Source organism: Lactuca serriola, chromosome 2, assembly GCF_051521515.1.
Source record: "Lactuca serriola cultivar US96UC23 chromosome 2, Lser_US96UC23_V15, whole genome shotgun sequence".
In the NCBI taxonomy this organism is placed as follows: Eukaryota; Viridiplantae; Streptophyta; class Magnoliopsida; order Asterales; family Asteraceae; genus Lactuca; species Lactuca serriola.
The window spans coordinates 60,105,169-60,122,395 of NC_136409.1; the positions used below are offsets into that span (position 1 = coordinate 60,105,169).

A 17,227-nucleotide genomic window follows, 5' to 3' on the forward strand; every position below is an offset into this window, starting at 1 on the left:
GTGTTTAGGAGATTAGGGTAAGATCCGTGTAGTATGTAGTGTAATACATATATGATCCGTGTAGTGTAATATGTATAAGATTGGTTATATGCTTAATATTATTGTACATGAGGTTATATATGTTGTACCTCTTAATTCTCAAGAAATGGGCAATATCCTTAATAATATATATATATATATATATATATATATATATATATATATATATATATATATATATATATATATATATATATATATATATATATATATGCTTATTAGTTTATTGGTTACCATAACAAACAAAGTTCAGGAAAAAATGGTTAGATTAGCTTATGTAGTATGAGAATGCAATAAACTAATAAGGGTAAATTGGTTTGTAAGTCACTAGTCATGAAAAATGAAAACAAATTCTATGATCTATATGTTTTTTAAGGTTAAAACAATAATAAAAAGATAAATTAGTTTCCAAGTATAATAAAGACTTTCAAACAAAGTTAGAAGTAAACAAACTATCAAAAACGGCTTATTTAAGTCAATAAACACCTTCATATTATTGCATAAAGGAGGCGTCTTCTCTAAGCACAACTAAGCATTCAATTCTCATTTTATGATTACAATAAAATGAAAAAAAAATCATGTTTGTTTGTCACATACTCACATACGAATAGAACGAAGCATTACTTAGATTCTATCAAACAAACTTCCTTCTTTAATTTCTACAAAAGTTGAAGAGATTTCTACAGAAACAAGTCCTGAAGATCACCGTTGTTGAAAATTAAGATACTTGATGCCACAAACAAATATGAAGAAAAACAAAAGGATCCAAACAATATGAGCTGCAGCCACAACAGGAAGAAAGCCATACTCATATCCAAACGCCTCTTTAATGAAACCCTTTAGGGTTATATTGGAAACACCAGGAACCTCAAAACTATGATTTTGTTCACCAACTTGGCTTGTTAGAAGGCCATACATTGTCCAACTCAAAGGTGTTAACCAATAACACCATCTACTCCATATTGGTATTTGCTGCATTGTCATTGTTCATGTTTGTTAGTTACTTGGTTTATATTATTAATATAAAGTGGTTGATTAACAAAAAGAAACATAAATGTGCTTAATATATACCGGTTTAGGAATAATGAAGCCTGAAAACAAGTTCCAAAGGCAAAGGAAGAAGTAGATCAAAACAGCTGAAATTTGTGGACTTGGTGTCAATGACATGGTCATCATACCAAACATGGTGAAATATATGTCACTCATCAACATATAAAAGAAGAACCATAAAAATTTTGAAGTTGTCCACTTGAATCCAATCAAAGGGTATAAAAGGAAGACGTAAATTATAGTTTGAATTGTAATGTAGATCGACTCTATAGCCACCTGAAAAAAAAATATCAAGATTCTAGTTAGCATACTTGTACTTGCATTTTCACAAGTTTGGAAAGAATCAAATCAGTTCCACAAGATCTCGTTAGTTATGAGTATTAAAGGGTATTTTAGACATTTTACAAATCTCATTGATCTTATGTTTACCTGAGCAAGAGCATATGGTAAAGATGAATACATCCCTGCAGCCCTTTCACGATAAAAAACCGTTCTTTCAACAGCAACAATTGGTTGCACTGCATTTTGATTTATTGCTCCAAGAAAAACAACAGCAGCATACAAAGCTCCCAACATGTTTAACAAATCTTGTTGCTTTTCCCTAAATCCATTAAAATCACCATTAACATTAAATGCATTAATTCAACTCCTTTAATACAAGTTATATATTCTAAGACGCTACAAATAAAACCCAAAAGCCAAAACATAACAAGGTTGTAACAAATATTCTAAGACGCTACAAATTCAACAATATTTTGATATAGATAAAAAAAACTCACATCTTTTTGCCTTTGTTCAAGAAAACAGCACCAAATATAGCAGCAATGAAGATAGTGGTGACAAATCGAGTGACATTATATTGTGGATTTCTCCAATAAGACAAATGTTGTTTCCAAAAACAAGCTTTGCATTGTACAAGAAAAGGTTGAGCATACTCGGTGTGAAAAAAAAGGTCCTTGGAACCACTTAAAGGTGTACTTAGCTCTTTGATAAGTTCTTGATTTCGCCTACAAAAAACATATAAATATTCTAGTAACATGTTAAAAGACCAAAATACCCCCCAACACATATATGAAACAAATATATAAACCTATTAACTTACTGATAAAGAGAGGAATTAAAATATATTTCCGCATAGTCAACATCAAGTTGACTCTCAATTCCCAAAGAGGTCACCTCCAATACCCACGTGGCAGGATTATAACCATCCTTAATCTTAGGCACTCCTGAAATAGACTATACAAAAAAAAAAGACAAATATAAATAAATAAATAAATATTATTTCACACCTCAAACAATATTCAAAAACAAAACTCACTTCAAAATACTCGACTAACTTATGCGAATTTTTCCCTAAAGGTCCTGCATAAATAATTTGTCCTCCCATCTTCATCAAAATCAACTGCAACACAAAAAGAACCAACAATTAATCAATTATACCTAAATTCATGTCGTGATTCATGAAAAGAAAGGTTTAATTAAAAGTTTTTGGACACAAATAACAAACCTCATCAAAAGATTCGAATATGTCTATACTTGGTTGATGAATTGTGCATACGACTGTTCTTCCTGTGTCGACTGTGTTTCTTACAGTGCGCATAACAATGGCAGCAGCTCTAGCATCAAGACCAGATGTTGGTTCATCTAAAAATATTATTGACGGATTTGCCACTAGCTCTACTGCTATCGTGAGCCTCTTTCTTTGTTCGATTGAGAGTCCATCTACTCCAGGAAGCCCAACTATTGCATCACGTATTGGATTAAGCTCCATCAGTTCGATCAATTCGTCTACAAACATCTAGTGTTTGAAATAAACAGTTTAATTTAGAGGATAAAGGGACTAAAAATGTCAAGATGACTGAAATAGGGACTAAAAATGTAGAATAGGTACCGAATTAGTAAATTGATCACAAAAAAAGACCAAAAAAAGGAAGGTCATATCACAAAATGATCACCACCTTTTGGAAATTTATCATTTCGTGAAAAAACATTGTGAAATACTTTTTTAAAGAAATTGCACCATATTTTTTTCGCCTAAGTTTGCCTTTTTAGTAATTTTTATAATAAAGAGTATTTTTTGTGAAATTTAAAGAAATTGGCTAGCGAAACAAAGCAAATTTTGTTTTTTTTTCGGGTACTTATTTCTGCAAAAATGGCATAATTTTTAACTAAATTTATTTTTTTTGTACTTTTCGTGAAAAATATTATTTTCAGGAAATTAACAAAAAAACACGAAATTGGGTAACATAAGTATTTCTTTCGAATGTAAGCAAAATTTGGCTCACCATAATCAGTTAAGGTGTTCCATGGATGACTATTTTATTTTCCAAAATTTAGCTATAAAATTTTCTCATGTTCATTTTTATGTAAATATGTATTAAAAAGTTGTCTTCAAAGCGACTCGAACCCGAATGTTTCACCTAGTTTTGTTAACATTTAAAAAAAAAAAAAACAAAAAAAACAAAAAACAAAAAACAACTTACGTTAGCCAATTTCACATTTTTTTTTAATTTCTTGAAAATGGTATCATCTTCTTGAAAAAAAGACATAACAATTCTCAAACTATAACATCAGAAAAAGCAATCTCACAAATTAGCGAACCTTTTTTCCGCAAAATAGACAGTCATTTTGTGATATTTTCCTTCCCATTTTTGGTAATTTCATTTTTGTGATTAACTGATTAATAGTAATAATAAATAATAATAAAAAATACTAAATACCTTTCGTGTGTTTAAATTTACGTCTGAAGATAACCTCAACCAAGCCGAATATAGAAGGGATTCATAAACAGTAACATTTGGCGAATGAATATCATTTTGTTCACAATAACCACTAACACGAGCAAATGTTGTTTGATTTTTTGGATACCCTGAAATAAAAATATTTCCTTCAACACATCCACCTGTCTTTCTTCCCGCTAAAACATCCATTAATGTTGTCTTTCCGGCCCCACTAACCCCCACAAGCGCAGTCAATATCCCGGGCCTAAAAGCACCACTAACATCCCTCAACAATTGAAGTCGTCCACTTTCACCCCCTCTTCCCTTCATTTCCTGTTGTAAAAGGTTTCACTTTATATTTTTGAACATGATTAATCAATCAATGTAACGATATAAGACCCCTCTAACAACATAGAAAGTTATAAAACTTCGTTTGATATATTTAAGGGATAAATGCAAGAAATAGTTGTTTAGTCAATGTGGTCCAAGGGTAAAATGGTCATTTTTTAAAATATATGGTTACTACTGGTAGTTAGATTAAATTATTGAGGGACTAAAATCGTTATGAAACATCAAAATAAGGACCAAAATTGAAAACGGTTTCCTTTTGGGACCAAAACTGCAAAAATGTTAAACTCAGGGACCAAAACTGTAATTTACTCTTTCTTATTATAACATTAAAAGAAAGAGTAAATTACACGAATGGTCCTTATAGTTTGGGGCTATTTGCGCGTTTGGTCCCTAACTTATTTTTTTAACTCGGAAGGTCCCTACTATTTGTTTTTGTTATACGTTTGGTCCCTACTATTTGTTTTTGTTACGCGTTTGGTCCCTGTCTTATCTAAAAAGACTATTATTTAAATAGGAAAAATAGTGGGATAGATAAGGTAAGGTGACGTTAGTAGGGTTGGGGGTGTACTTTATTTAAATAAATTAAAAAATCAATAGCAAAATAGTCTCTTTAGATAAGATAGGAACCAAACGCGTAACAAAAACAAACAGTAGGGACCTTCCGAATAAAAAAAAAATAAGTTAGGAACCAAACGCACAAATTACCCTAAACCATAGGGACCACTCATGTAATTTACTCTAAAGGAAATGACTCACATTAGGCATATCAATGGTGTAGTTGACATGGTTGAAAGCAAGTGAAAGGGGGCGAAATGGTAAAACCATTCCTCTTCTTTCCATTCGATTCCCATTTTTCCTTGAAGTACTTCTCAATGTCATCTCAGCATCTAACATGTCACAAGAATATAAAAAATAAAATGAAAAATTCTAGATTGCAATTTATTTATAAAAGAATTATACAGGCCCAAACCTTCATAGAGTTCACTGTTGGAATTCTTGAAATCACTTTCGTCTCTGATAACAGTTTTAATATCACCAAGAGCTGAAATCATTTTTTGAAAAGAGAAACATGAATTTTAGAGATTAAATTCCAATTTTAAAAATTAGAAAAAAGATGTAAGAGTTGGGTGACACGTACGATTTAAGAAAGTTAGTGCTATGATAAATAATATGTTGAAGAGGATTGAGAAGCCAATGAGTACTCCAATAGAAATAATGAACCAATAATCTTTGGTGAAAAAACTTCTTGATTTAAGAAGAGCTTCTCCAATGGTTGATGCATTAATTCTTGGGTCTATATTGGGCTGCACTAAGAAAAATATGAGAGATGAATAAATTGCAATAATTTATAGAAAAGCTTCTTAAGGGACGTTTTGTTCTAAAACGGAATTGGAATTCAAGATTCCATTCCATCATACGGAATTGGAATCCATGATAGTTCACCGTTCCTTTGAGTTTGGAAGGAATTCAAATCCATTTCTTTTCTTCCCTATTAAATATATTATAGAATAGCAAGTTATATCAATATAAAAATAATTTAAAATATTAATATATTAACAAATAATTAGATTTACGATATAGATGGAAAAATAATTTAAATTTATATAATGATATGCACATATAAAATATGATCAACCTTACTTAAATATACAGAAAATTACAAATTTGGTCTCTATGACATACTTCTTTTTTTTTTTGCCTAAGGACAATATTGTCATTTTGAAAATCTAACAGTTGAGTAATTAGGTATAACTATGAAACCTTGTAATAAGGACTAGTATTACAAAAAGAGACCTTTTGAAACCAAAATAAAGAAAGTGCTAAAGTCAGGGACCAAAATTGTAATTTACTTAATTTTAACCATATATCTTTAGTTTCTTACAATAAATGAAAGAGAAAATTAAAAATACACTTAATTGCTTAATCACTTTGTGGAAAATAACCAAAGCAAACTCAAATTACAAAAATTACCATCAAAATCGCAATTCCATCTGCGATTTTACCTGTCTATTTGCGAACGTACAAGTCGTTAAAGCACGTCGGTGCTTTAACGACTTGTACGTTCACAGATGGACTCGGTCCATCTGTGATTTTGCGTCCATTTGTGATTTTCCGTTTTTCAGGGGTATAAAAACGTAATTTTTTTTCTTTTATTTTTCAAACTTTTTGTTGGAAAACTTTCTCTCTAGAGCCACTATGGATGATTTCATTTTTCAAACATTTTCAAACTTTTTGTGGTAGAATTCATTTTATTAGAAAAGTTTTAAACAAATTTTCCGAAGAAATAATAACTAAAATGATAATTTTTTGCAAAACTTTATATATAATTAGGTTGTTTCATAGTCGAACCATATTAATTTCGTAGTTAAAAAAATAAAAATAAATAAAAAAACCGCAAAATCGTAGGTGGAATGAGAGGAAATCGTAGATGAACTTATGCGGAAAAATAAAAATAAAAAAACTAAAAAAAAAAAAAACACCTGCAACGAACAAGATGGCTTAGAAAAATCACAGATGAGCTTAATCCATCTGCAACTTTAGTGACTAAAAATGTAATTTGGGTTTCTTTTAGCTATTTTCCACAAAAAGTAATTAACATATTTGGTTAAATTTGCAATTTTCTCTAAATAAAAACTGTTTAATTAAAACTAAAGAAAATATATTATGACTGCTTTTGTTCCTTCAAAAAAACATTCTACGAGCCAAACGACGTCTTATATTCTTGTTCCTTCAAAAAACATTCTACGAACCAAACGACGTCTTATATTCCAACAAAAATATCTATAATCATGAAAATATACATTTTAATTTGTAATTTACTTGATTATTTAAAAAAAATTAAAAAAAGAAAAAAAATACTTACAGCACTCCATCTCTTATCAAGAAACTCATTTATAACCAAAGCAGTTTGTGCATACATCATAGGAGAAGCATAAAATCCCCACGACATCCATGGCTCTGTATCATCTGAAATTATAACAAATAAAAAAAAAACATTTCAGATTTTATGTTCATAATATTAAGAAAAAAAAAACTAAAAAAGAAAGCTTACCCTTGGCCACTACAAATCCTCCGAGGACTAAAATCAGCAATAAAACAAAAGCACCCAAAGTGTTTGCAAGAACATCTGTTCTTGCAACTGCAGCAATTAACCGAAAAAGGGAAAGAGCCATTTGATGTATGGAAAAGAAAGTCAACCACTGTTTAAAGAATCTGAAAAAAAAAATTAAAATAAATGTTTTTATAAAGAAAGAAACTTTTTAGCAAAAAAAATACTAGTCCTAAGATGAAAATATGATGCTGGAATTGGACATGTTTTTTTTTTAAAGAAACTTTTATTTTGTGAAATACAATGTTTTTCTTAAAGAACGAAATATTTTCACCAAAAAAATATTAAGATGAATTTACAATTCTATAATTGGGTGCATTTTTTAAATTCAGTTCTTTAATAAGAAAAAAATGCATTCCTCTATTAATAAAAATAAAGTTTTATTGGGAAATATGTATAAAAGTACCATTATTTTAGGAAATGTTTTGATAAAGTTTTAACTTTTTTTGGTAAAAAAGTCATGATATTTAATTTTACACAATAATATGTTATTTACTGTTAAAATAAAAATAATGATTTTTTTCGTTAATTTTGACATAATATTAAATAATAGAGATTTTTGATTTTTTCTGTTCAATTTTTTTTTTAGAATTGTATCAAAAAATTTCCCAAAATAATGGAATTTTTTTTGCGTATTTCTTAATTTTATTTGGTGAAATACTTTCTTTCATATTTTTAGGTGTATGTTCCAAGTACAATGCCTCAATACGATAACAACTTAAAATACGATGCTTTTTTAAAGAAAGAAACGTTTTTATTTTATGAAATACTTAACTTGCCCAAAAAAATTACAAGTCCTGTTAATTCGGATAATTTTTTTAAACTACAATGGCTATTTTAAATTTAAAAAACATATAAAAAAGGGTATCATGAGTGACATAATAAAAGTTAACTCAAAATTTAAAATATACGAAATAAAATTAATGATTTACCTAGTGGCATCGGGTGCATATCCAATAGTATAATACGTTAAAACCACCCAAATTCCAGATTCCATAAAAGATAATGGAATTTTAAGTACCCAAATAGGAATAGCAAAAGCCCATGCAGGATACAACAAAGAATCCCGATGTTTATAAAAAACCGGAAGCCTTATAACTATTAAAACAAGCTCAGCCATTCCATTAAACATCACCATTAAAAGCCCAAAAAAAAGCGACCCAAAAAACTTCCCTCCATTTTCCAAATTCCCCACTTTCATTTCACTTCTAAAAAAAACACTCATTCCCACTAACGACATAAAAGTCAACTGAAAAGTCTTGAATATATAAAGCAACGAGTTTCTCTTCGTCAACAACCACTCTTTATGAAAACACGCCTTCAAAATCTCAAGATTTGATATTCCGAATTTACCCTTCGCTAACCCATACACGTGTGATTTCGATTTATCGTATGGAGTGTGGATTTCTATCTCGCGTTTGTTTCCGATGTGGAAGGATTTGAAAGATTGCGAGAATTCGGAGATAGGGGTAAATCGGTAAATTTGGTTCGGGTTGAAAAAGTATTGTTGTTGGTCTTTTTTTGAAGTTACTTCTTGAAGAAAGTCGGCTATCCCTTTTCTTTCGGGACATTTGAATCCCATTAGCTCGAAAAATTCTAGAACGTTTTGACTTGGACCTTGGTAGACTATTTGACCTTCTGACATCAGGATGATGTCATCGAATAGTTTGTAGGTTTCAGGGTCGGGTTGTAGTAGAGAGATAACCATGGTTAAGTCCATTATATGAACCATTTGTTTTAAGAACTTTATGATGTGGTAAGTTGTGGAACTGTCCAGTCCAGATGATATTTCGTCCATGAAAAATACTCTTGCGGGCCCTACCAGCATCTCTCCTGTTTTGGATTCAAAATTTCAAATTAAAATGTCATAATTTCGTTATTACTTTTTTTTCGTGGAAATAATTTTTTGATCACCTAAATGTATACTTTTGTTAGTTCATCTTTAATCCGTTACATTATTTTTTGTATTGAAATGATAGAAATGGTGTAATGTTTGGTGCAAATTGTAGTTCTTCTTCAACCAATTACATAGTTTTAACAAAAAGAATATTTTATAGGTAACATTCCTTTTTTTTTTCTAGGGTCATTAAAAAATTTATATTTTGTATTTTTTCTAGATTAAACTTCTGAAAAAGACCTTGTATTTTTTTCCATTTTTTCTGAAAAAAACCCTCTACATTGACTCTTTTTTTTTTCGAAAAAAACACTCAATTTTCTAACTGCTTTCTAAACCCTCACATTGTACGATTTTTTTTTGGAATCGGAAAAAATGAAAAAAAAAATACAAGGTCTTTTTCAAACAAAAAAATAAGAAAAAATACAAAATATAAGATCTTTTATGAGATTAACTATTTTTTCTAACTTTCATAGATGTTCAAAAACCATCCTTACATTTATTAGTTATTTTTTTTCAATTATTACAAATTCTACCGAGATCTTTCTATTACAATAACTTTATGAAGTATATTATTAGACTATTATAGGCAAAATAGATTATTCGTATATAATTAATTATTGTATTATTAAAAAAAACAATTTTATATGTCAAATATGTTTTTATCTAAATATATATTATGTTTTTAACGATCAATGGGAATTACTTTTTTAATAAGTTTGAAGGACTAATATTATAAATGTCCAAAAATTTTAATATGTAATTGGAAAAAACGCTAATATTTTTTTTTATTATTGCTATGGCCATAAATTCTTGCAGAATTATCACTCTAGCCCACTTAACGAATTTCATAATTAATTTTTTTGCAAAATCAGTCCTAAAAAGTTAAATTTTGGCCCCTAAGGTTTGCAAAAAATTACACCACATGTTTTTTTGGACTGATTTTGCAAAAAAATTAAAAAAATTAACCATGAAACTTGTTAAATGGGTTAGGACGATAATTCTACAAGAAAGTTATGACCATAACAATAATAAAAAAAAAATATTAGGGCTTTTTCCAATTAGGTGTTAAAAATTTAGGGCTTTTATAATATTAATTTACATAATAACTTGATATCAATTTAATTTGTAATGTTAAATAACAAGTGTAAGAAAATATTACATATATACAATATTATTATACAAATAATAAACTAAAAGTGCATATATTAAAAATTACAAAAACTTGAAAAACATACCAGTAGTAACACGTTTCTTTTCACCACCAGAAATGCCTCTTCTCATTTGATCACCAACCATAACATCACAACAACTTTCCAACCCAAGAATCTATTATATAAAAAAGAGTAAATTACACGAATGGTCTCTATAGTTTGGGGTAATTTATATGTTTGGTTCATAACTTATTTTTTTAATTCGAAAGATCTCCACATTTTGTTTTTGTTGTGTGGTTGGTCTCTATCTTAAATAAAAAGACTATTTTGCCCTTGATTTTTTGATTTATTTAAATAGGTAGGGTAGACAAGGTAAAATAATGTGAGGTGAAAGTGGAGTTGGAGGTGTGTTTATTTAAATAAAGTAAAAAATCAATGGCAAAATAGTTTTTTAGGTAAGACATTGACCAAATACACAACAAAAACAAACATTAGGGATCTTCCAAATTAAAAAAAAGTTAAGGACCAAACGTACAAATTACCCAAACCATAGGGACCATTCGTGTGATTTACTCTATAAAAAATAAGTAATCCATCATATTATCATAAAATTTATAAACTTTTCACATCGAAGATTCATAAACAAACCTTGAGGATATAATCGGTGATCAAACTGGTTTCTTGACCTGAAACAGCTGTGGCTTTCATGAAAGCATCAAGATCCGGATCTGGTTCGATTCCTGCTTCTTTCTCTTTCTTCAAGATCTCTGTAAGCAAACGCGATCTTTCCCCAATTCCTAAACATCTTCCTGAAAAATCCAATGTCTCTCTCACTGTCATCTCCCCAGTGTGAAGATTATGAGGACTTATATAAGCACAAGTTCTTTGAGGAATAAACTCAAACAGTTGGTGCCCACAATAAGAAACGTTCCCAGATACCTGTTTTCAGATACCAGATACGAAATCTAAGTGATTTGAGTTGAAGTTTTTTGAGATTTGAATGAAGAACACGAAAGAAATGACTTACTTTAAGATCATGATCGAGTTTCCCTGCTAGCGCGAGCAACAATGTGGTTTTTCCTCCACCTGGTGGACCTAAAAGCAGTGTCAACCTGCATCAAATCACGATTACCATGAACACGATGAAAAAGAAAAAGAGGAATCGAAATCTTAACAGAAGAAAGATTAATTTATACCTTGAGGGTTTGATAATGCCGCTAATGGACTGAAGAATTTTGACTTTTCTCTTCTTGGAAGGGACGATCCCAATTAAACCCAGTGCGCTCTAAAGAAGTAAACACCATGAACATAAGATTCAACTCTTTAATTTTCTAGTAGTTTATCGATGAAAAGTTGGGAGAAATCAAAAGAAAATCGTACCTCGATTGAGTTGAAGGTGGTGTTAAAGAGAGAAGGAAGAGCTCTGCGACCTACATAAACATCTCCTTCCACTGATAAATTCTCGAACTTTACTTCAATCTTTGGTGTCTCGATTCCAACCCTGCAACAACCACATCAAAACCCCAACATTCAAAATTCCAATCAATCATCAAATATATTATCTTGAAATTTTTGTTGTTGAAATCATCTGGGCTAAATGCAACAAGTACTTTATTTGTGTAATTGTGTAGCATTTTGCTTCTGTTCTAGGTGTTTTATTATTTACTCTCTTTATTAAGAGATTGTATTATATTTTGTAGTTTTATCTTGTTCTTATTAATACATTATATATTGTTAAGATATATTTAATTAATTAATAACAAAAAAGTGATAATACAATAAACAAATAAAAAAATACCGTAAAAATTGTTTTATTTAACCCGTAATGTATTTATTGCGTTCAACAAAAACATTAAATATATACAATAGCAATCTAAATTGTCATTCTCATTCATGCAAAATAAGGTATACTCTAAAAATGTAATAAAAAAAATACATTACAGTTTGTTTATGAATAACTATATGATAATATATAATAAAAATATAATAAATTGGCATTCTCATTCATGAAACAAAGATGATAATATAATAAACAAAACAAAATAAAAATCACCATTTGTTTTATTTAACTCGTAATTTATTTTTTAGACTGAATGCATCTTTATGAAAAATAACAAAATTACTTTTGTCACTTTATTTTTGCCAAGAGAAACATTTTAATTGGTGTTAAAATACAACAATATTAATAATAATATGAAAATTATAAAGCACGTTGTTGTTTTATATAAAATGGAAAAGTGTTGTATAAAATGAAAAAACGATTAATTATACGTTATTATTATTTGTATTTTACCCAACAAATCAAAAATATCAAAATTAAAGAAGTGGAAAAGATACAATTGTAAGTCTCACCTATCTATCCTTTCCCTTATTCTTTTTAAAAACTTTTCATGATCTTCATCTACAAACTCCAGTACTCTATCAATCAACTCATGTCGTTGCTTACTAATTTGACTCGAATCATCTGTGAAACCACCGATCCCCACCACATGACCCATCGATTTCTCACCAGCTCAGCCCACAGCCGCCACCGGAGCAAGGTGGTGGCCGGAAGTTCTAAATGGTGGATGATGGTATATGATATATGATATATAGATATTGTAAGCTAAGAGAAAGAGAGACGCACAAAACTTATCCCATGTAATTGGTTATATATAATGCAACATTGCATGCATGAGCTGCTGAATCAAAGGAATAGGAAAAGTAAAAGGGTAAAATAGGGAATAAACAGTTAGTTTTCTCTATATTATATATACAAAAGGTAACAGGTCGATTTAACTTGTAAAAAGGAAGTTAGAGTAGAATAAAATAGAAGAAACCAATTGTTGATAGATGAATAAATTTTGGAGTAGATTGATATATATATCATCTTTTTAAAAAAATTCAAACAAAACACGAAAGTATTGGTCAAAAGGAACAAGTTTAAAGAGTAATTCAGTTTTTGAGTATCAATGTTTGGTAACGTGTTAATTGGGTTATGGGTCAAAATTGGTAATATGTTAAATATGATTATAAAATTATATTATTGAAATAGAAAATTATAAATAAAGCCAAATTTCTTAATGACTTTTTAAAGTTTAACTATAAGTTAACCAAATGTCGAAAATAGTCATCAAAATCGCAGGTGAGGCACACTACCATCAATTTCGTCAACCTCATCAATGATTTCACACCATGGCCTCCGATTTCGGCTCATATCTGGCTTATATAAGGATGTAGGTATACAAAGTCAAATTGTAGAATTTGAAAAGTTGAATTATGATATCACATGTGACATGAGCATCTTGTATATTGATCACTTAAAACATTGCATATAGCTAATGTCATCTGTGATTTCCTCTCAAGGTTTCAAAGGGTACAAGTTTTCAAGCATAAATTACAAGTAGGACATATAAGGGTTTACTAAATGCATGATATCTAATAAAACACGAACAAAACAAGAAAAAATTAGATAACTTGCAAAATTATTAGAGGAAAAACGTTCTTTATTAGAGAGATTTTTTTTTTTCAACTTGAAAATGTGAAAATGAAGTTAGATTTATGATTTTAGGGTTTAAATACTATAGGCATGTGGACGAAAATGAGCCAAAATCCTAGCCCACATATTGAAGTTGCACGGAGGAGGGTGAGATTATATGTGTATCATATGTGATTTTGATGGTTATTTTTGATATTTGGTTAGGTTTTGGCTAAAACTTATAAAAATCATTAAGAAAATTGATTAAATTATAATTTTCTCTTAGTGAAATAATTGTCTAAACATTTTTAAATAAAACAAGGTAGGATGTTGTAAGCATTTTAATATACATCAATCGAAGTTCCACAAGCTCACATATTGACTAATGCATTTAGTAAACCCTTATATGTCCCGTTTTGAACAAAAAACATCGTTTAATACTACAAGCTTTTAGCATTTAGTTTAAACAAAACGTTCCAAATCTAAAAGCTATCTCACCTAGCGTTTAACAAAACGCTACTAGCTACTAGCTAGTTTTGTCAATCAAACACGCCCAAATTGACTCATTTTTTACCTTTTTTTCTACACCTTTTATGTCGTTAACAACATAATATAATCAAAACCAAAACCGATCGAAACTTTTTCTTCTAGGCAAATAGCTAATAATATTAGTTCATTCGATAAAAAAAAAGTTGGAAGAATATGCATGTGTAATTGATATAACTATAGCATGTGGTTGGGAAATAATAATATATTGATCCCATGTACATTTAAGAAAGACATGAAGTATGTCTCTTAACTATTTCGTTAATCAATAAATGACTCTAACCACTCTTACAACCGACATATGATCATTATTTTCTCATACTGTCCAAATTTGAATATGAGGTGTATGTTGGGGCGGATCTTATATTCAAATTCGATAAAAATGTTAGCAAAGTGAAAACTTCACTATTTATAACAAAATCATAGCAATTCGAAACATTCGGATTAAGCCTAGAAGCAAGAAAGATAGACCCGTCATTGTTAATATAAATTTGTTAAAGTTTTCATGTCACGATGAATGCAAAACTTTATTAGAGATCCCTAAGAAACGAATTTGTTATTTGTGACTAGAACATTTAAGATGGAAAAAAAAAAAAAAAATGCATGAGGAACAAAAGGAGTGGATGACATAAAGTAAAGATAAAATATGTAATAATACTTCTATCATCTTTTTCGATTTATATAATAAAGTAGTTTTGTAGACAAAATATGCATTTACATATCATTCAAGGACCGAAATGTGTACTGTTGTAACCGGTTACCTCATGACATGATATAGGTTAAATGTTTATGACAAAATTGTAAAAATGATCCATCTAGTATGTATTTTTCAGAAAAAAAAAAAATTATGAACCCTTAAAAAAGTTGGATTGGTGGTCATTTTGAACATGTGTTTTATGTGGAAAATGTCACCCGACTTAACACTCGTTAGATTAATTCTTGTTGCATCTCTATTTTTTTGTTGTCTGTATTGTTAGGTTGTGGGAGGGTTATGGTGGAAATTTGGATTCCCAATGGATCGCATAAGGTTGTTTTCCGAACTAACATTTCTATCATATGTCTAAGTTAAAAGAAATCCAGTTTAGGATAATTCAAAAGAACACTTACGAATCTAAGTACAGAAACGTAAACCAAATTGTCAGAGAATTCTGAGATCATTTTGAGAAGAGAACTAAGAAGGGCATAACATAGCTCAAGAGAAGAGCCATATTTATACTTGACAATTAGGGTTTACGTTTTGCAAATTAGTTAAGTAAATCATGGATTTAATTGCATAATCAATGATTTCCAAAACTGAAAAGATTTGTCAATCTTACCATAATCACCGACATGTGCTCTTCCCCTTAGACCCCGCAAGGGGGTGCGGCCCCCTTGACTTTTGCCATTTTTTTGTACCGGCTTATCATTCGATCTTATAAATGTGTGCATTCCGCACTCACCAAACATATAATATAAAATACAAATTATAAGCTCTTTAGCTCAAATATTAGTTCCAATTATACAAAATATTTAGTGACACTAAAATCACCAACACATATAGATATTGTTGTACCAATTCACAGAAGCATTAAACCATAATTAAGAAGAAATAAACAAAGAATGATCAAAAATTAAATGTTTTTTGAAATGTATGTGTATGTATGCGAGATATGAAGAAAGAATGAAAATCTGGCATACAAAAACTCTCCTGTACCAGTCTAATTCTACTTTGGGTCAAAAGACATTTACTTTTCCAGTTTACATTTTTAACCCTTAGAATTTAACTTTATTTACGAATCGCACCCTAAACTTATTAGTTTTAAGCTACCTTTATCTACAAATATTGAATTTTGTTGTTTTTTATTCATCTTTTTTTTGCATCTCCATTTTTTCAGTATGAAATTTTTGAAATTTGATCTTCGTTTATCTCAAATGTTTTGGCAATGATATCCAATAATGAATTTATTATTTATAGTTTTCTTTGTTCTAAGATTCGATGAAACACTACACATGACTCTTAGAATCTGTAACTTTCAATTTGATAATGGAGGGTAAATATCTTGTAGGCTTGAAATGCTAGAATAAACAACAATATACTATATGCCTTAGAACTTCTGAATTGAATTTGTGATTTTGCTTTACGACAATCGTTGGAATTGTAACTTGGTATAAACAATTTTTTTTCTGCAATTCATGCTTATCCTTTCAACACCTTATTAGTGGTGTGAATTTAAAGTAAAAGAGACGTCATTCACGAATAAAATATATTTTCAAAATGGTAATCAAATAAAAGTTCTAATTATGTGTATAAAAAGGTTATAAGATATTATGGATTTATGCACAATAAAATTCCTTAATAATACATGAATTTCTTGTGTTTTACTGAAAACCGACTTTTCATGGTGTTATTTTCATCTATAGGGTGTTTGAAAAGAAAGTTTTTAAAGGCAGAAGACTATAAATTGAATTCGTGGATTGTTGGTGGTACTTCTCCAATGGATGCTTCATTTGGATGAAAATGCATTGGATTATATTTTATGAATATTCATACATGTTCACTACTAAACATGTATAAACATTAACAATTTAAGGATTCTTGTATAAATGTTTATACATAAACATATGCACATTTAGGGTTTTGTATATATGTTGCATATTTATGGCTTTTGTATAAATGTTCATTCATGAACATATTTATGTCTCAGTTTTTCTATAGACATTCACTTATGAACATGTATGAACAAATATGAATATATGTTGGACAATTAGTGTTTTTGTATAAATATTCATTTCATAAACATAGACATTTCTCTATTTTTGCAAAAATAATTAGACATTCATCTTATTTTTTTTATACGCGTGTAATGTTACATATCACAACACATGACATTAAAAAGTCAAAACTTGATATATTTGTTGGTTTTGAGT

At 29.3% G+C, this 17,227-nt stretch overlaps 1 protein-coding gene across 1 annotated transcript; it reads right to left on the reverse strand.

Moving 5' to 3' along the window:
- Nucleotides 1-505: 505 nt before the first annotated feature.
- LOC145086289 (ABC transporter G family member 39-like) lies at nt 506-12,953 on the reverse strand. Its single transcript, XM_079024039.1, has 20 exons — nt 12,670-12,953; nt 11,698-11,818; nt 11,514-11,602; nt 11,345-11,429; nt 10,966-11,256; nt 10,402-10,492; nt 8,202-9,102; nt 7,213-7,373; nt 7,024-7,127; nt 5,299-5,464; nt 5,131-5,202; nt 4,917-5,047; nt 3,810-4,142; nt 2,597-2,887; nt 2,408-2,491; nt 2,192-2,325; nt 1,869-2,096; nt 1,519-1,690; nt 1,111-1,365; nt 506-1,011 (listed from the first exon to the last, which is right to left on the reverse strand). Exons 1-20 carry the CDS (start codon nt 12,813-12,815, stop codon nt 742-744), a joined length of 4,125 nt encoding a protein of 1,374 aa, XP_078880165.1. The 5' UTR covers nt 12,816-12,953; the 3' UTR covers nt 506-741.
- Between the last annotated feature and the right edge of the window lie 4,274 nt (nt 12,954-17,227).